This window comes from Labeo rohita, chromosome 16 (assembly GCF_022985175.1).
Source record: "Labeo rohita strain BAU-BD-2019 chromosome 16, IGBB_LRoh.1.0, whole genome shotgun sequence".
Taxonomy (NCBI): domain Eukaryota; kingdom Metazoa; phylum Chordata; class Actinopteri; order Cypriniformes; family Cyprinidae; genus Labeo; species Labeo rohita.
In genome coordinates, this window is record NC_066884.1 from 14,597,018 (window position 1) to 14,617,105 (window position 20,088).

General features: G+C 40.5%; 1 protein-coding gene across 3 annotated transcripts; it reads right to left on the minus strand.

Annotated features, from left to right (window-relative positions):
* Window positions 1–1,893: 1,893 nt before the first annotated feature.
* atn1 (atrophin 1) lies at window positions 1,894–15,695 on the minus strand. 3 transcript variants are annotated; one of them, XM_051131842.1, is made up of 10 exons: window positions 15,303–15,695; window positions 11,481–11,624; window positions 11,074–11,175; window positions 10,569–10,688; window positions 7,792–10,484; window positions 7,237–7,453; window positions 5,573–7,046; window positions 4,909–5,052; window positions 4,643–4,820; window positions 1,894–2,679 (listed from the first exon to the last, which is right to left on the minus strand). In XM_051131842.1, the coding sequence occupies exons 2-10, from the start codon at window positions 11,505–11,507 to the stop codon at window positions 2,646–2,648; spliced, it is 4,989 nt and encodes a 1,662-aa protein (XP_050987799.1). In that variant the 5' UTR covers window positions 11,508–11,624; window positions 15,303–15,695; the 3' UTR covers window positions 1,894–2,645. The 3 variants fall into 3 exon arrangements, with proteins under 3 accessions (XP_050987799.1, XP_050987800.1, XP_050987802.1); XM_051131843.1 differs by lacking the exon at window positions 11,481–11,624; XM_051131845.1 differs by lacking the exon at window positions 15,303–15,695 and having other exon boundaries at window positions 11,444–11,569.
* Between the last annotated feature and the right edge of the window lie 4,393 nt (window positions 15,696–20,088).

Sequence of the window (20,088 nt, forward strand, 5' to 3'; positions counted from 1 at the left end):
GATTGACCCACTTTTGCACTATTTGCACTTCACAGAGAGGGCAGAACAAATCCTGAGGCTCAAAAATGTCATATGATGCGTTTAGGTCCTATAACAACTCTACTCCAGTACTCTAAACAGAGTATGTTCAAATGACCTGCTAACTAACCTAATATCTATTAAAATTTAAAAAGTAAAACAATTGATTTTAGTGGAAGCTAAACATCCTATTAGATGCACTGCAAAATAGAGTTAGAGTTCATTTGAATATTAGGCTAATGATGATTTTCTTTGTCCTTGAAGTAATTTATGATGTCCTAAGCATGTTTTGCTAATTTCTCATTGTCTTCTGAATGTTAGATGGGTCCAGTTTTATTTTAATTCCAGAATATAATTTTCCTGATAATTTACTCACCCCTTTGTCATCCAGGTCCAAATTGCAGTTTCACTGCAGCTTCAAAGGGCTATACACAATCCCAGGGGAGAAATAAGGGTCTTATCTAGCAAAATGATGGGTCATTTTCTAAAAAAAGAATCGCTGGTTTTGCGCTAGCTCTGCGATGTGCATGTGTCTTCACGCATTGCGTCATCTCATTGAAATAAGTCACTTTTTTTCTTGTCAGAAAATTTAAAGTCAAAGTTAGTTGTCCGTCTGTGTACTTTGGTTCAAAAAGGTAGGGTAGGGTTGAAAACTCCATCTCATTTTTTTTTTTTTTTAAGAAAATGGCCACTAGATAAAACCCTTATTTCTCACCTGAGATCGTGTAGAGCCCTTTGAAGACGCTCTGAAACTACAATTTGGACCTTCAACCCATTGGGCACCATTTCCACTATATGGAGAAAAATCCTGGAATGTTTTCCTCAAAAACCTTAATTTCTTTTCAGCTGAAGAAAGAAAGACATAACCATCTTGGAGGACATAGGGGTGAGTAAATTATCAGGAAATTTTTATTCTGAAAGTGAACTAAAACTTTAACAGCACTGGCTTTGCGGACATTAGCGAAAACATTGTGGTAACATTTTTAGGCGAACATCCAATTACAATGAAAAAAGAATAAACGTTTCAAGAATGATGTATAAACATGTTAAAAAGTGCCGAACAACATCTGCCACGGCAGCGTGAGACGAGATCTTCGAACAAACCTTGCCAGAACTTTAGCTAACATTATGGTGGTCTTTCTTTTTAAAATTAAAGTACCACACAAAATCAAAGATGATGTTCAGTGACTAGTGTGTATTTTGTCAAGATGTCCCCTGCATTTCTGTAGCAGCGTATGCTGTTCTGGTAAGATGTCATTTTTAGACAGTTTCAGATTACAGCTGAAAAAAGCTGAACAACTGTAAAACACAATCCTTTTCTCTCTCTTTTTATTTTGTCTATTCCTCTTCTCTGTACTGTCTTGCATTCTTTTCCTCCCACACTGACTGCTGCCCACTGCAGCGCTATGATTCTGTCTCCTGCTTGCTGCATGTGTCTCTTATTAGCCACACTTATGCAATTCCTTATGTGTATACAGCAAAAGAAAGAGATGAGAGAGGAACAAAAGTGTCTTAAGCGATGCAATATTCCTTGGATACTGTGTGTGCTTTGAAAAGGCCTGCTCTTTTATTACAGTGTCTTGACTGTGTAGCTTGCATTTGCAGCTCCCCACAACTACAAAACAGGAAGAGGAAACCATACGTTAAGTTTGCGTGCATGAAACAACGTCACTAGTTAACAACAAGACAGCTATACTTACAATGCTACTTTCGTGTCAGGTGTTACAATTTCAGTTCTGGAAGAGGTATAAACGATAAATATAAATATTCAAGTTTAAATTATTTTTTTCCTCTCTCTGACAGTAACTGACAGTATATGTACGTGACTCACATACACAGAGACACAGCTGCACACAATAAAATGCACACAGGAAGGACTTATAGAAAAAAATGGTATTTTATTTCCAGATTTTTCTTTTTCATTATTTTTTTATCTTGCATTTTTTCCCCACAAGGTAAATTCAACATAAAAAATAAAAAATTAACAGCGGTACCATGAAAATGTAAAAAAATAATAAAAAATAATGTTTATATAATCATATAATTATTAACAAACAAACAACATTAATAATTTTAATAAGAACACGATAAAGAAACATTATGAAGGTAAGCTGTTCATCTCATGCACCCTTTCATAAACACTCTTTCAGAGTGGTAAAGTTTTCCAAAAGCAAACAAACAAACAAGAAAAAAACGGATCGAGAGTTTAAGCCCATTGGGCTTTTTGTATCTAGCTACATGCAAAGACATAAAAGTGAACTTGATTCTTAGACATTCTCTCTGGCATAATGTTGTGTACATAGACTGATCCACGGCCTAAACTCCTCTGCCTGGTGTTTGAAATAACACAATGAGGAATCCTCCATGACGTGTGGGAATAACCGTTCAGTGCCACAGTGTCTAGGCTGTGTGCCAGAGTTATAAATCTCACCTTTTTTGGAATATACATATTGTTTGTTGCACCTGTGTTTAAGTTAGTTCAGATTTAATGATATGTGTTCTGATGTCACATCCAAACCTCTATCCAGATTTGTTGTCGTTCAGTGCTGAATTTCGAAATGATTGTTTCTTTTTTATTTGCACTTCATCCCTTCTTCATTTTCTTGTCTTCATGTCCTCTGTGTTTCTCACAGCGTTTTGTCACTCTCTTTCTTTAGGTGGCTGCAATAGAGGGCAAAGGTCAAAGATGATTTGATATGTTGTTTAGGTATGGGCAACAGCATTCTGTTGCCCATACTATTTATACTGATTAAAAAAATACATTGTTAAATATCAATAATTACTGATTTTATAAAAATGTATATTTGAATGGAGATAATGCTACAGAACAGTGGCTACCCACTTTTTTATTCATTTTTTCCACAGGGAATTCAAAATGTTCCTCAATAAAGAGTTATAAGTCATGAACCAAACCATCCAGCTCCAACATGAATCACAAAAATTACTTAAAAAAGAAAAAGGTGCAAAAGGTATGTGACATCTTTTATGAGGCAATGAACTATCCAGACTATGAGTCATTGCTAATGACTAATTGAATCAAAAATCTTCCAGTCACTCATTTTTATGTATAATGTAAGTTTAAAGCAAAATATTCATGTATGCAAGTTGTTTTATAGTGTAGTGAGACCTGGTTACAACATTTGCAGTGCTTCATGGGAATGGGAGTTCAATGCTGATCCTTTTTTGCACAATTCTCGTTTCCATGGTAACAGCAATATCTCTAATCTCACTGACTTGTGGCTTTCACAAAACTGCTTAGTATCAGAAGTCATGGTAAAACATTTGTTATTGTTAAAAATAATTTTCTCTATTTCCTCAATGAAAATTATTTCAAACAAAGCCACAGCAGAACTGCTTTCAGTCTCGGAGCAACACAAGACAGAGTTTAGTTACTGAATCAATCAGCCGTTTGAACGAATCAGCTGAATGAATGACTCAATGACTCATTCAGTAATCTGCCGCCATCTACTGCCGATTTTAGGTTTATGTTTAAAGTATATTTTCCTTTTTTCCCTAAAAACTATTTTAAATAGCAGTATTCAATGTTTTTTTTAAACATCAAAACAGTTATGCAATTGTAACTGCAGGTTAACTGCATTCATGTCTTGCATTAAACAGTCTGCGCATCTAAATGACACTTCAGATGCAGATTCTGTGCACTGCAAATGATTTCATTTGATTGGTAGCAGCCCTATAGTGTCCTACTATAGTCACCCCCTTGTCACCCAAGATGTTCATGTCTTTCTTTCTTCAGTCGTAAAGAAATTATGTTTTTTGAGGAAAATATTTTAGCATTTTTCTTCATATAATGGACTGATATGGTGCCCTGATTTTGAACTTCCAAAATGCAGTTTAAATGTGGCTTTAAACGATCCCAAATGCAGTTGTAAACGATCCCAGCTGAGGAGGAAGGGTCTTATCTAGCAAAATGATCTGTTATTTTCATAAAAATAGTACAATTTATATACTTTTTAATCTCAAATGCTCGTCTTGTCTCTGTCTACCTGAACTGTTTTTTTTTTCAGTTCATGACAGTTTGGGTATGTCAAAAAACTCCCATCTCATGTTCTCCCGTCCTATATCGCTGTTTTACCAGTTTTGAAAAGGGTGTTTGATCGTCTTTGCATGTTCACTTTGCAAAGACTGGGTACCGGTACTTTTTCAGCAATGTAGGATGATTTTGAAATGATTTTTAAAGTTGAGGGAGAAACTATGATTGGAGTTTTTCGATATACCCTAACTGTCTTGAGCCAGAATACACAGAGTTCAGGGAGAGTAAGACATGACGAGCGTTTGAGATTAAAAAGTATTTAAATTCAAACTTAAGTTCAAAATCGGGGCACCATACCAGTCCATTATATAGAGAAAATAACAGAATTTCTTTACGGCTGAAAAAAGAAAGACATAAACATCTTGGATGACAAGGGGGTGAGTACATTATCTGTAAATTTTTGTTCTGGAAGTGGACTGCTCCTTTAAATTTAAAAATGACACAAAATATGATGCATATATTTGATTAGGTTAGAAAAATGGCATTAGAAAGGTAAAAATAAAGAAGAGTGGTATTGCCTATTGCTAATCTTATGCATTTACGTCTATGTGCAGTATGCACGTATGCACTTACCTGTAGTACTCGTCCTGGGCAAGGGAGTGATGATGGTGGTGGATCCACTGCTGTTCCAGGGCAAGCCTCTGGAACTGAATCTCTGCATTCTGAGCCTGCTGCATCGCCTGGAGCTGGTGTGCTGCAGACATGGATCCACCCAGAGACGAGGACTGGGGCATCTCACGGAAGGGACCGCCTGTACACAGCATGCAAACAAGTGCAGAAATCATTTACCACATAGAACCATGAAGTATATCGCAACAGAACATCATTACACCTCTTACCAAAGAGCTGCTGTCGAAGCACCTCGCTGTCAGTGAGGGAGTGTGCCAGGATGGGAGGCCCAAGAGCAGCCCCTGGGTATGGCAGACGGGCCAGGGGAGACCCTGATGCCAGCGGATCCATCAGGGGGTGTACCCCTCCCGCGGCTGCCACCCAAATACGTAACAAAACAAAAGTGGGAAATTTAATAAGAGTAGCACAGTTTCCCAGTGGCACTGTAGGTAAAAATTCTTTTGTACAGGAACAGTGCTGCCATTCTTCTTCCCTGTCGTATTTCCAAGTGAAACAGTAACTGTATTGTTGATGTTGCTAAATTTGTAACAGAAGTGATACTATTATGGCTGCTGTGATGCTGACAGCCTCAAAGTAGCCTATCCTATAGCGAGATTTCACTCTTTTAATTAGTTGTCATCTTTGTCAAAAGTGTGTTTGAATTTTAATTTGGTTATTAATCTTACCACAATTCACATTTTTCAGCTTTGTTGACAATGGAAAAAAACGTCAACAAACATTTTTCAACAGAAATTTTGAGATTAACACATGAATAGTCAACCATCCTGACCCATCCCTAATATTGACAGAATCATATTTTGAATTTCCTAGAATTGTTACGTTGTAATAGAGTGTCCTGTGTAAAGTGTGAGTGTGTGTGTGTATGGTGAATACCTGTGTCTTGCTGGTGCAGATGTAGGTGAGAGTGAATATGTGAATGCTGGTGATGATGAGGAGTCACGTTCAGCATCTGTAGCCGGCCGAGAGAATCTCCTCCTCCTGTGCCTCCTGCAGCCGCTGTGCCTCCTCCTGCTGCTCCTCCACCTGTCCCTGTCCTTTCCCTATCCCTCTCTCGCTCCCTCTCTGTGGCAGGCATCACTCTCTCCCTTTCCCTCTCCACACTCCTTGCACGTTCGGTGCTGGGAGGAGTGCGAACGGGGGTGGGATATCGTTCAGAGGGCGTAGCCTGAGTTGGGAGGGGTGGGGGCTGACAAGAAGGGTGTGTATTTGGAAAGGTAGAATGTGGAGACGGGTGATGAAGAGATGAGGCTGTTGGAGGAGGAGGTGGTGGGGGAGGAGGTTGAGGGGGAGGGGCAGGGGCTGCTGGTGTCACTGGGGCTCCGGCGGGAGCCTGGTGGGTGGGGAGTGTGGCTGGGAGAATAGAGGATGTGGGTGGGACTGACAGAGGTGGAGGAACAGGATTTGGATTCCTAGCTGCTGTGGCTAAAGCTTGAGGGGGCGGTGCAGGAGGTGGAGTTGTACCATAAAGGGCAACCTCACTACCAGGAGCCCCACCTCCAGCCCCGCCCCCCAGCAGCAAGGAGTGTGAGTGTGTGTGCGAGTGTGCGTGTGACAAAGCTATTGCCGGGTCGGCTAAGGCTCCAGCTGTGTAGACACGCTCCTCGCTCTTAAACTCAAATCCTGGCTTCACGCGCTCTCTTTGAGCTGCTACAGCATGAGGGAATCCCACTCCTCCAAGCCCCGCCCCAGCTAACCCACCAGGCCCGGGGCCATGCCCTGGATGGGCGGGGCCTCCCTCTAGCCCACCCCCATATAAAAAGCCCAGAATGGCAGCAGCCGTGGCAGCATCGGCTGGAAGGTGGTGGGGGTGTGCGAGAGCTGGGTTTTGGAATTGGGACAGGAAAAATGAAGGATGCACATGGGGATGAGCGTTGGCATGTGCGTGTGCATGCGGGTGAGGGTGGTGGTGGTGAAGGTGAGGATGGTGTACCTGTGCACGGCTGGCAGCGCTCAGCGGAGACATAGCGTGAGGACGGGCATACTCACTCAGGGTTCTGAGGGCTGGGGTATCAGGCCCCAAGTATGGACCCCCAAGCCCAATGCCAAGAGCAGCCTGAGGGCCTCCAACAACTGGAGCACCCCCTGCCATGGAAGGAAGGAGAAGAGAATGAGGAATGGAATGAGAGAGAGAGGGATGCAGAGGATGAGAGGGGTGAATCGAGTGGGGGTGTGAGGCATGGTGGGCAGGGTGGTGCTGTGGATGGACTGCTGGGTGCGAGGGGTTCACAGAGGATGAGGAAGATGATGAAGGGTCTAGAAGGATAGAGGACGAAGAAGGAAAGAAGAGCGAAGAGCCCTGTCGTGGGGCTGTAGCTCCTAATCCTGCACTTGTGCCACTGTCCTTTGGCTGAAAAAAGAAAAATGTTTATAAAGAACCTGACAAGTAATGTGGAAAGAATCTAATAACTACAGAAAAACAAAACAAAAAACACAAACTCCACCGCCGTGACATGAAAAAGTATTTCCCATATTTTGTAGTGAGAACAAACTAGTAAAATGTTGTTGGAATGCTACTAACAAGCTCTGCTGTCTCTTACCTGAAGATGTCTGTCCAAGTCTCTCTCTCTTTCCTTTTCTCTCTCTCGTTCCCGCTCTTTCTCTCGCAGGTCTCTTGCTCGCTGTTCGACCTCTCTACGAGCACGTTCTATGGCCTCATTTCTCTTCTTCCAAAGCTTAGAACCATCAAGTGGAACAAACAGAACATCACTACGGGCACAAGAGTTCCCACTACCCCGATCAAGAACCCTGTGGAACCTGAAACCAAAAAGGTTTTATCTTTTCCATGAGGTAAACAATCAATCATCAGACAGGTAAATACAATCAAAACAACACATTTAACAAATCATCTGGAACCAATTTGTGTGTTAAATCAGGTATCACATCAGGTTATCTTCTAATCCTCTGTATTTCCCTGGCAATTGATTATTGGTTTTTGTACATGTTAAAACCTGTTTCTCACCTGATCAGTAGCCATGTGATATAAAAGTGGTGTTATTTTTTTATATCAGTGGTAAGATAGTTCTGATATGTTTGTATTCTTAATTCATCTGATGTTTTATTAGATTTAATTTTAGTGAAACACCTGGTCTTACCGAGCTGATTGGCTGGCATGAATTGGAATGTCAACAGGTTTTGGTTCTGGGGAAGGACTTCGGAGAACTGGAGGAGGGCTCTCCAACTCCTCTCTCTCCTCTACTGGCTCCTCCTTAATGACAGGTGGTGGCACTGGGCCAGAAGATGAATCAGACTGACCATCTACTCCAACAGATGTGCTGGGGGTTGAAGCAGTGTTGTTATGACTTGGGTTACTGAGATGCGGTTGTACTTTAGTGTTTTGAGGGGAGTGCAATAATGATGGAGTGCTAGTGCTATTGCTGTTGTTGGGAGCATTGCCACTGGCATTGCTATTTCCATGGTTTCCGTTGCCATGGTAAGAGCTACTGAAAGGAGTATGACTGCTTAAAGTGCCATGGTATGGAGTAGGCCTGCAACCCGATGGACAAGCGGTGGACACACCTGTTGCAGGAAGTGGAACAGAAGGAGCAGAAGTTGATGGAAAAGGAGTAAACCCTCCCATCGGATTGGTTGAGGGACTGGGAAGAGGAGAGAGTGGAGTTGGTGGAGTTTGATTGGATGAGGAATATGGGCCCTGTCGAGCATGATTGCCTGGAAGGGGTGTAATGGATGGGGGCTGACAATGTGAACTAGTGGAGGGTGGAGGGGGATAAGAAGTAGAGGTGGGATGGCTAGATCCAGAACCACTTGATGAAGGAGAAAGGGATGGAGGGTGATTGCGATTTGAATGAAGAGTAGATGTAGTGTTGTCCTTTTCCCTCTCTCTGTCTCTGTGCTGCATAGGCAAGGCTGTCTGGCCAGGATAGTGAGGGTGATGTGGAAGTGGAGGTGCTCCAGGATACTCCCGAGTAAGATTTGGGGCCAGTCCAGGTGGGCTTGGGAACTCCCTTGGCACACCAGAAAGTGGGACAGAAGAAGAGGTCGATCCAGGGGGTGGGTAAGGATCCTTTGACCCCGGAGGAGGGTACTCTCTTAAATAGTGTGGAGGGGGAGGAATGTCAGCAGTATTGGAAGGTGCTTGGGGATTCTGTACTTGTAGAGTCTGCTGCACATTTGCATCCATTGGAGAGGGATAGTCTCTACTTGTGGGGATGGAATTTGCAGAGGAAAAGGGAGGATGACCAGAGTTGCTTTGTGGTGAACTGGCTGGGTCACGGTTCACCAGGGTCGCCGAAGGTAAAGCAGATGGAGGGGCACCTACAGGTGCTTGGTTGGCATTACCAGCATAACTGTTACTCCCTGTCTCCCTAACTTGGCCAGCTAAATCTCCCCACCTACTGTCCTTTTCTCTTGGATGACATCCACCCCCTCCAGTGCTTTCAGTTCCAAACTCTCGGCCCTGTGCTTGAAGCTGCTGGTTTTGCAAAGGAAACTCCCTCCCAGTTCCTCGCTCCCGATCTCTAAACCCTGGTCCATATTCCCGACCACTCGGTGGTCCTGCAGATCCATCCCGGTTTGCACTATATTCTCTGTTCTGTCCAGGTAGTGAGTTCCCAAAATCTCGGCCCACATTAGAGTTGGGGGCTCCACCACCAGAAGTGCTACCACAGATGCTACCACTGCTGCTGTTTGCATTGCTACTGATATTACTAGCAGGGAAGTCTCTGTTGGCAAATTCCCTCCCACCCCTCTCCCGCTCAGCTGCAGTGCTATACCTGGGCAGGAACTCTTTGTGTGGGTGGGGATGAGGGTGAGATAGGTAAGGTGGGTGGGAGGAGTGTCGGGTGGATGAAGGAGAATTGTATACAGAGGGCAGCTGTTGCTGCACTGGGGGCTGCTGGCTTGGATGTGTGTGGTGGTTACCTGGGTAACGTACATATCCCCAGTTGCCAGGACAACTAGAGGGAGGTCCCCCTGACCAGCTGGTGGGGGTGTAATGGTGAGTGTTGGGAGGAGGAGGTTGCTGGGAAACGATACTAGTTTGTGGAAGCAAAGAGGGTGGAACAGACTTATCACCTTTCTCAGGTTTGTCTGCTTTACTTTCCCCACCTGGAGCATTCTGCCCCACCTCTAGAGGTTTCAGGGCAGGTGGAGGTGGGAGTGTCGGTCCATGGCTCACATTTGAATTCCCATGGGAATACTCAGCTCCTCCCACGGCAGGTTTCCCACACTGAGTGCTTGCTTTAGAAGGGATGCGACTGCAGGTGTGTAGTGTCTCAGGACCACCAGGACCGGTATACTCCACTTTGCTTGCAAGTTTGGAATCTAGGGGGAAGTACGACTTCCTGTTGCTACTTGCATCACTTGCACTGTCCACCATTCCACGGTGAGATGTATAGAGGGATGATGAGGACTTTAAGGAAGACAAATCTCCTTCCATTGCTCCCTCAGTGTCCCTCTGGTCCTCTGGTCTGCCATCCTCACCTCTCCCTGAGCCTCTCCGTTCCTCTGCCACACATTTTGATGAACCTCCATCTTTGTTTTTATCACTCTGCTTTGGGGAATCCGGAGAGTCGGATTCGGAATCCAAACTGGCCAACGGGGAAGCAGAGAGACTGGGAGAAGAGGATCGATTGTCCTGGTCAATGTCCCGTCCACTGCTTATGCTGCTGCTACTATTGGCTAAGCTGCCTCCAACTGAGCTCCGACTGCCTTGTGACTGGCCATCCTCATTGTCACTTTCTCTCGATTGACTGTTGCTTGACGTTGGAGGTGGAGCTGAAGTTGGAGTGTTAGTTGAAAGGGGTGGAGCTGGGGGATTGGATGAGTCCTAGTGGCAAAACCAAATATGATTATATTTAAAATGATTATACTTAATGAATTTTAGTCAATGTTTCTAAAATTTTACCAGTACCTGGACTTTCTGTCTTTTGGGCGGTGGCACATGCTCTTCCCCTTCACTTTCTGATGAATCATGGCCTTGAGATCGCCGACTGAAACGCCCAACAGCCAGTTCCTCTCCGGCAGTTCTTTGCTTAATAGTATAATTTTCAATCATGATGTGAGGCAGTTGTACTTTTATATTATTTTATATCATTGTATAAAAACAACAACAAAAGATCTAAATTTGCTCACATGCCCACAAGTGAATGCGAAACAGCCAACAAAAGCACACAACACATACAGTACATGCACACTAGTGTGGAATACTGTGAAAAAGATTGATCATGAACATTCAGGATAAGATCATCTAAACTCAAAAGATAAGGCATAAAAGAATACAATGGCAGAGATAAAAAAAGAGATGAGGTGGACCAAGGATAAGGTTATCAAAGATAAAAAATCTAGGACAATGGAGAAGATAAAAAAATACATTCAGAGAAATAAAGACAAACGGAGGAAAATACAAGAAATCTTACTGTTTGCCTTTCAATGCGCTCTGCTCGGGAGGGGCTGGGGTGCGGACGTCTACCCCTCCTTTCCTCGCTGGCCCCCCTTCTGCGTCCACTGCGAGCGGGCATCTGTGGCCATGCCCAACATGACCGAGGGAGGGCAAAGACAAACAGAAGAAAGAGAAAGAAAGACAGCATGACAAAATTACAGCATAAGACTAAAACGAATAAAGTGACAGAACGGGAGCGGGAACTAAAAGTATGTTGTGTTGAAATACTAAGCAGAAAAAAGCCATTTTGATAAATGGTACGATCTCCAAATATTTTTAAAAACAAATACAGCCGCACTGAAAATGGTTCTGACTGATCGAAAGACTTATATCTACACATGGTCTACCTTTTATGCTGATCTCAGTATGCAGTAATGCCCTCACCGATTCTTTGTTGGTTCGGGTCTTCATGACTAGCTCTCTATGTGGTCCATTCCTTCCAGTCAGCCATTACAGAAAGCGGGAGCGTGACCACAATCAGGACAGTTGGCCTACAGGCTGTCTATCATAGCATTAAATCTTTACAACCTGGGGGAAACAGAGTGAATACCACTGAAGTCAAAGTAAACTTTACCATAGCATTAGTATAATAAATACAGTACATGTTTTTCTATTTGTTATCGATGCTTATAGTTATCAGTGCTACCAGGAATATGAAGGATGAGTTGGTCCACTGTAAGTGCAAAATGATAATCTAATGTTTTTGATGCATCTGTCTTAACCAATGATTATATGTTCTGTGATTAAACAAACTGTAATCAACACAATGTCTAAACTTTAGATGCTAAAACGATTTACTGTGTGCAGTGTTGGATAACAGCAGTGCTGTACAGTATAAGAAAAATATTTTTGTGTGGACTGCATGGTACTTCAGAGGGTCTGTGGTACTCTGAAGCTGAGCTTTAGTCATCAATGTTGAATGGAGCTCTGCAAAAACCATCCACTACAGCCAAGATAGGGAGAGGCACTGCTAACACCAAAGATCAACATACACACAAATCTCTAAACGCAACTGTACAGAAATACATATTTAGCGATATTCAAACACACCCACGTATGTACATACATACTCACGAATACATGCTTTACACTATGTAATGAGAAGAAAAAGTTTCCATTTACATTTCAAGTATTACATTGATTTTCTCTGTGCAGAAATTCTTACCACTGTCAGAAAAGACTGAAAGGTTCTTTATAGCAAAGATATAGTTTTTTCTTCCATCTTTCTCTCTTTCCTGCTTATGATTTCCTTCTTTTGTTTCTAGCTTGCCTCACTGACAGCAATGTATTTTTAATTTTGAGGACAGATATGTTTCTTGAATAATGTATCAATTATAGTCCGACAATATTGGGCTAATTCAAACACAATCGCTTAGCAACGATGCAATAATCCACTGACATACAGTAACATTGCTAATTAACCTCATCACAGTCGTAGTGAATCACATTTTTCAAAATCTGAGGCATGTCGGCCTTTTGAACACATGACCCATATTCTAAACTTAACCATGAGAGTCACTACATTTCTTCAGGAGAAAAACCAGCTGACAAACTAGCTTGTTTAAGAGAGAGAGAAAGATAATAAATAATTTGAAAGAGACAAAAAGATACGTAGTGTGGGTAGGAGATTAACTAAGTCACTCCAGAATTTTAAATCAGCTTTACTCTTTTTCTCTCTCTTTTACACACACACACACACACACACACACACGCACACACACTTCATTTATTGTGAATGAGACTATATATAGCACACTTACAGACTGAGAGAAGTGAGTGAGTGTATTTAGCGCCGCCTTCAAAACTGCAAAATGTACATTTACACCCAAACCACTGAACACAAGAGAAAAACCACAGCGCTGATAAATATTTCATATAAACAGATTTACAGGCTGCTGACAACCAACACAGTGAACACTCTGGCTACTCCATCATGGCCACAATTAACAAAATACTCATTTGTAAAACAAGAATTAATTCTAGTGCCAAACACACAAAGACTGCACCTTGTGTGTGTCCCATAAATGTAAAATCAGCATATTTGTGATCCAATTACAGTGTGCACAAGGTAATATATCCAAATGACAAACAATAAAGGCAGCCAGCACTCTGTCTACAGGTGAACCTTCATTCATCAGGAGTCCATTACCCAAATCTTGGCCAGAATCCATGCATACCAAAAGCCATCCACTCTCCCACTGCAAACACTTGCATCTAAGAAATACCTTCATTACAATACAGTATACACATATAGGCACACACCATATGGCAAGCAGTTTAAACATTTATTCTATAGAACTAACTAGTATCTATTTCTATGTTACTAGTACTTATTTGTTAAATATGAACAATTATTAGTGACTAGTATCTTTTTCAGTTTAGTGACTACTGCTACTAGCTACAACACAAATTGTAAAGTTAGTTTACGTATCAAATACTCACTTTTGACTAATACGTATTCCAGTTGTATCTATTAGTATCTATTCAAATATTTCCCTTATAAAAAAATGAACCATGGTTTAACTACAAATAATAATAAAAAAGGTTACTATAGTTAAACCTTGGCAACTACAAATTAACCATGGTTTTGCTAAACCATAGTTTAACTATGGTATAAACTGTGTTTATACAAATGGTAATCAAAAAAAAAAAAAAAAAAAAAAACATGATTATAAGACTTTTACTATAATAAGTATATACAGTCAAACCAGAAATTATTCAGACACCAGATATCATTTTTGATAGTTTTTTACTAGTGGTTGCAGGGCACTAGCCTGAACAAAATTAAGCATTGCTTGGTAACTGGTCAACAAAGTATTGATAGTTGTGTAAATGTTGTCATACTAACAGTTGTCTGAATTTTTGGTTTATTGTATTCCATTACATACCTTTCTATCAAAGTTATCTGACATTATCAAGATGAATTTGTTCTGGCACAGTTTAACTCTGAGTTCTTGTCATATTTTATTACCATTTTCTAAACTATAGAGAATAAACTGTGATAATGTGAGATATGTTTAGGGAATAAATTTTGGTTTGACTGTATGCAAGTAAATATAAGAAAATACTGGCATTAGATACTAATATTAGAATCTGGTCCAATTTCTTTTCTTTTTTTTCCAGAAATGATCAGTGAGTAATGGCTACCTCACAGTTTTATTTTAAAATCTTACATGTAATAAACATATTATAAATGATTATCTAATGAACAGGTACTAGTTTATATTCTGGCAGTACTAGAAAATTGGATTAAATGCTAATAACTTTGTGAATATTATGGATGATTTGAAATACAAGCTAGTACCTAATAAATAGTTACCGTCAAAACTGAAATAGGTAACAGCAACAACTGGAATGCATACTAAATACTACACAATATAAGTGAATAGAATAGAAGGTTAATCAATGGTTAATAAAAATGGAATTTCTTCCCACTAACAATGGAATAGTTACTTGTCACTGCTGAAATAAATACTATGCAATGGATAATTTGCCTACTAGTGCGTTGTACTAATAAAACTGAAAAATATACTGTTCACAACACTGGATTACGTACTAGTAACGGCATATTTAGAAAAGTACTAGTAATATAAAAAACAGAGTACTAGTCAGTTTTAAGGAATACATGTTAAAATGGCTTGCCACACACACACACTCAACAAATCATACGCTCTGTCCCCCTCTCATACACATATGTACAAATATAGTCAGAAATAGCTTTGATTTTGAATTCTTTTGCACGTCAAAGCACAATGCCAAAAGGTGGGGTGAGTTAGACACCCGAATGTGCATCATCGCTCGGCCACGCACCGCAACGTTCCTTTCTTCCATTCTTCTGCTGCTTGTTATTGATACGCATGCAGAGGCAGTGCTCTACTGTACTAACTGGACGACCTCTGGATTACAGTTCTCAGACAATGCACCGCACATTCAATCCTGACAAGACGAGGCGAAAGGGTCGCGAGTAGCCCCCCTTTCAGTCTTTTCCTTCTCATATGAGGAAGATTTGGGATCAGAATGGCGAATGGCATTCTTGTCGAGCTCCGTGGAATGTGAGCACTCGAGACCTGCGTGGTTACGCACCCCGATTTGCAATACGATTTCAGCCCAATCTATGCACATTAGTAAAGCACAAAGACGGAAGGGGGAACCATCTGAGCGTGGCCAAAGAGTCAAATATAAGCATCCATTTTCTCCTCTTCTTACCTATAATATCCAGCGATGCGTATCTCCCTTTCTTTCTCTCTCTTGCTGCCGTTCGTACTGTACATTGACCTACACGCGTTCAAACATACAGGCAACTCGATGCACGGAAAGATTTACATTGTTGCGGCTCCGCAAATAACGCAGTGTTTTCCCAGCCGCTCCCCCTGAAATCGGCGCAGAAAACGGGGTGCAGCTGAAGACTGTACAAATTGATGCGTACGTTTGATTCTTCCCCACCCCCTTTTCTTTCTGCCCCTCTCCCGCTCCTCTGTCAAGACGACTTGCACTCTTTTGCAGTCTGTACGGGCACAAATCTTCACGGAGGGGTGAGCGAGGGACGCACGACCACTCGAGGGTGAGAAGGGGCGTGATTTTCCTTAGTCTTCAGGGGAAAAGGCAAGGTAGGAAAGGAAAGCCAAGGAGAAGCGATGGAAGAAACATGTCGAGATAAGGGTATTTATTCATTATGTAAATTACTGCTTATTTAATTGTCGATTTACGACACTTAATTAAGGAAATTAACCTAGAACTGCTTGATTAGGTAATGGGCACTAATTGGGCCTAATTGTAGTGCCTTAATGAGCTAGGGGTGCCATTATTTCTGCAAAGTTATTATTTGAAATAGGCTATTTCGTTCATCAAAACCTAAGCATCCATGTTTATGAGGCTTATCTACAGATTTCCACCAACTAAGAGTCAACATGAAACCAAAATGGACCCTGTTTACTTTCTTGAAGTTCCTGGTCTTCATATATTTCCAGCTTGACTTTGTAACATGAGTCAAAAAAAATAAGGTCTTTCTCTTCCTGTGAAACGACTTTCCTTTCTGCTGATGTCATGAAGGCCGCACTGGCTATTGGATAATATTAACCAAATAGCTATCTAGGGATTGCTTTGGAAAATTACAATCAGTTTGGCTTCATTCTAGTATTTTCTTTATCCAATACATTTTTAATAATATAAAAGGCCCATTTCTTAAGCCAAAATCATACACATATTATAATAATCATAAATAACAATCTTTATTTATTTATTTGCGTGACCCTGGACCACCAAACCAGTCGTAAGTAGCACAGGTATATTTGTAGCAGCAGCCAACAAAACGTCGTATGTGTCAAATTTTTTTTTTATTTCAAATTATCATTAGGATCATTAGGATAAAAATCATTAGGATATTAAGTAAAGATCATGTTCCATGAAGACATTTTGTCAATTTGCTACGGTAAACATATCAAAACTTAATTTTTTATTAGTCATATGCATTGCCAAGAACTTCATTTGGACAACTTTAAAGGTGATTTTCTCAGTATTTTGATTTTCTTGCACCCTTAGATCAGGGGTGCCCAACCCTGTTCCTGGAGATCGACTTTCCTGCAGAGTTTAGTTCCAACCCTAATCAAACACACCTGTCTGTAATTATCAAGTGCTCCTTCAGATCCTGATTAGCTGGTTCAGGTGTGTTTGGTCAGGGTTGGAGCTGAACTCTGCAGGAAAGTCGATCTCCAGGACCAGGGTTGAGCACCCCTGCCTTAGATTTTCAAATAGTTGTATCTCGGCCAAATATTGTTCTATCATAACAAACCACGCATCAATGGAAACTATTTAGTCAGCTTCCAGATGATGTATAAATCTAATTTTCATAAAATTGACCCTTATGACTGGTTTTGTGGTCCAGGGTCACATATGTCTGGTCTAGCTAATGTGTGTTCTGGAGTAAACGAACAAGCTATTCACTATCACAGTAAGGTGAGATCACGTTGAGTACCTGTTATAAGTTCTCCTTTCTATGCATGAGTGCACCATCTCTGACTTTTACAGTCTCACGAGTTTCACTTGGAAATATGTCACATTATTGAAGGAAAATGAGTCGCAAACAGCAATTCACACATCCTTTAAAGTGTCTTTACCCAGGCTGGGCTTTGAGGTGGCACTGTGCCTGTTTCAAACTGTGTGAAGACACACTGTAACATAAAAAAGGTACTAAAATCTGTCTTTGTCACGACAGAGAAATATATTTTAATAATTTATGTTTATAATTTCATGTTTCTAGAATCTTTATATCTTCAAAAACAATTTCATAAGATATTTTCTAAATGCTTGTACCCTGCCATTGTGCTTTTTGTGCAATATAAGCCACTTTGGATTTAGCTTCTCTGCTGCTTTTGCATTGTAAAGATGGCATTAGGCTAAACTAGCTTCCCCAAATCTGTACTTTTTTGTAAGACTGCAGTGGAGTGACCAGTCAAGCGGTCTCTCTCTCTCTCACACACACACACACACACACACACACACACACACACACACACACACACACATACATACACAATCCATCTCCTTCAGCCTCTCTCTCCTGCAGTTTTTTCTTCCCTTTCGAATAGACCTCTGTCCCGGCTCCCATTGTGTTGTAACCATGGTAACCAACCTCGCAGAAGTGCGCGTGCGTTATCATGTCTGCCGTCTGACTGTAAGCGCCCCATCTACCGTTTGAAGCACGAGAAGCTCAGACTGGCTGCAGAGCTACTTTGCATTGATTTACTGTTGCAGGTGTTTAACAGGGAGCGGCATACGATCAGTTTGCAGTAAACAACCTGTAAACCTGTGACTGAAAGGAACACACATATATATTTACATTTTGCATATTACACATTCATAAATCTGTAGCAACTCATAACCCTGCTGAAAAAAAAAAACACAAAACAATAGAAAACATCACAGAAATTATAGTGGTTTCCACTATAAATACAATTTGAAACATTACAAACCATCAACTTTTAACCATAAAAAACATTAAAAAGGTTTCCTATAGTGTTTTGGGACATATTCCATGGTTTTAACAAGCCACAGATAGAAGGTGACCATTACAGTTTCCATTAAAACCAGTACAATTCCCATTATAACCGTGAAACTATTATAAATTCTGTGATGGTTTCTATTGTGTGTTTTTTCAGCAGAGAAGTGTCTATTATAGCAATAGTAGTGGTTTGATATAGATTAAAATAATTATTCATGATTTTATATCTGTTTAACCTATTAATCATTAGTTTATAATTTAGCAGGTGTGATCAAAGACTTCTTTTTTTTTTTTTTTTTCTGTTAAACATTGTAAAATAATAAGCCAGTCACATAAATATTTAGAAAGAGACATGAGATACTGCTTTAACTAAACAATTTAATTCAATTGCCTCGAACCCACTTTCAAACGAACCCAAAGTGGCTAGAAGGGATACAGCTCAGACCGGAAACTAACAATAAAATTAATTTTTCTACCTATTAGATTGCATTTTATTAACGTCTGCACCTACCATAACTTTAAACTTAGCCTTTACTATAATACAAAAACAGTATTGTTGTACAGTGTGACAAAAATAACGTTAGATTGGTGTGCGCATGCCCAGTAGCCAGAGCTGTATCCCTTCTAGCCTTTACCGCAAAATCAAATTGAACGAATCGGTTCAGCGAATGATTCACTGATTCATGAGACCGCAACTTAGCGTCCTCTACTGGCATAATGACGTAACCTGACGAAAGAGATACTGGAAAAACCCTCTACTAATGCAAAGATTAATATTTTGTCTGAAACTCGCAAATATAACACGCAGAGTTATACAAATAAAAAAAAAGAATCAGTGCTGCTAAATGTTGCTGGGCTAATCAACAAAACGCGAGAACCGGAAGTCCGAACCTAAGCCTTCTATATAACGCTTTTTATTATAACTCTGCACGATTTCTCTCATTAGGAGAGATGCAGTATGCGTTTCTTATGGTTTCAACATCAGACGCACTATTTAAACATTCTCCTCAATTACTTTATGTCCTGCACAGCAGTGTTTCAGTAGTCTTTTTATAGCCGTCTCTCTTGTGTGTCACTGAGCTGATCATACTGACCTTCAGCAGCAGGTACTTGAATTTTTTTAGTGTGGGAAAGTCACTGACATTTTTCACAAAGGAGTATCCAAAAATAGAGAATATAGAAGTAGAAAATTGGGGAAAGACGAGCAAAGAAATAACCTGCTCCAATAGATCTGGATAAGTATTTTTGAAACACTGGCCTGAATTCTCAGTAGGTCTTGGTCAGTAGGATCCTGTCAAGTCTGTCACAAGTGTACAAGAAAATCAGATATTTTTACTATAGATTTAAGTTAAATTCTAATCATTTACTTAGATTATTAACTTTAAAAATAAAGCATATGCAAATCTCTCTATCCACCTTTTCTTCAAAGCAGAAGTAAGCTTGTGGGTGAGACTTCCGGTTCATTATCTGCTATAGGCAAATAATGAGAAGAATAACAATGTGCAGTAAATGGCAAACTGTTTGCACTATGTTTGCACTACAAACCAGTGTGCTCATAGTTAAGATAATTTATTAAAGGAGAAGTTCACTTCCAGAACAAAACTTTACAGATAATGTACTCACCCCCTTGTCATCCAAGATGTTCACGCAATTCTTTCTTTAGTTGTAAAGAAATGTTTTTTGAGGAAAATATTTCAGGATTTTTCTCCATATAGTGGACTTTTATGGTGCCCCTGAGTTTGAACATCCAAAATGCAGTTTAAAAGCAGCTTCAAAGAGCTCCAAACAACCCCAGCCAAGGAAGAAGGGTCTTATCTAGCGAAATGATCTGTTATTTTCTTTAAAAAATAAATAAATAAATAAATAAATAATTTATATGTATATATATATATATATATATATATATATATATTTTTTTTTTTTTTAAACCTCAAATGCTCGTCTTGTCTAGGTCTGCCTGAGCATTGTTTTTCTGTTTCAAGACAGGGTACACTC

Bases quoted from the DNA above. Each gene is read 5' to 3' on its own strand.
- atn1 (XM_051131842.1), bottom strand. From the start codon at position 11,507: ATGAAGACCCGAACCAACAAAGAATCG. The intron at 11,176-11,480 runs GTGAGGGCATTA...GCATGGCCACAG, and splicing joins CCCGAACCAACAAAGAATCG to ATGCCCGCTCGCAGTGGACG. The intron at 5,053-5,572 runs GTATTCACCATA...TTTGGGTGGCAG, and splicing joins TCTGCACCAGCAAGACACAG to CCGCGGGAGGGGTACACCCC.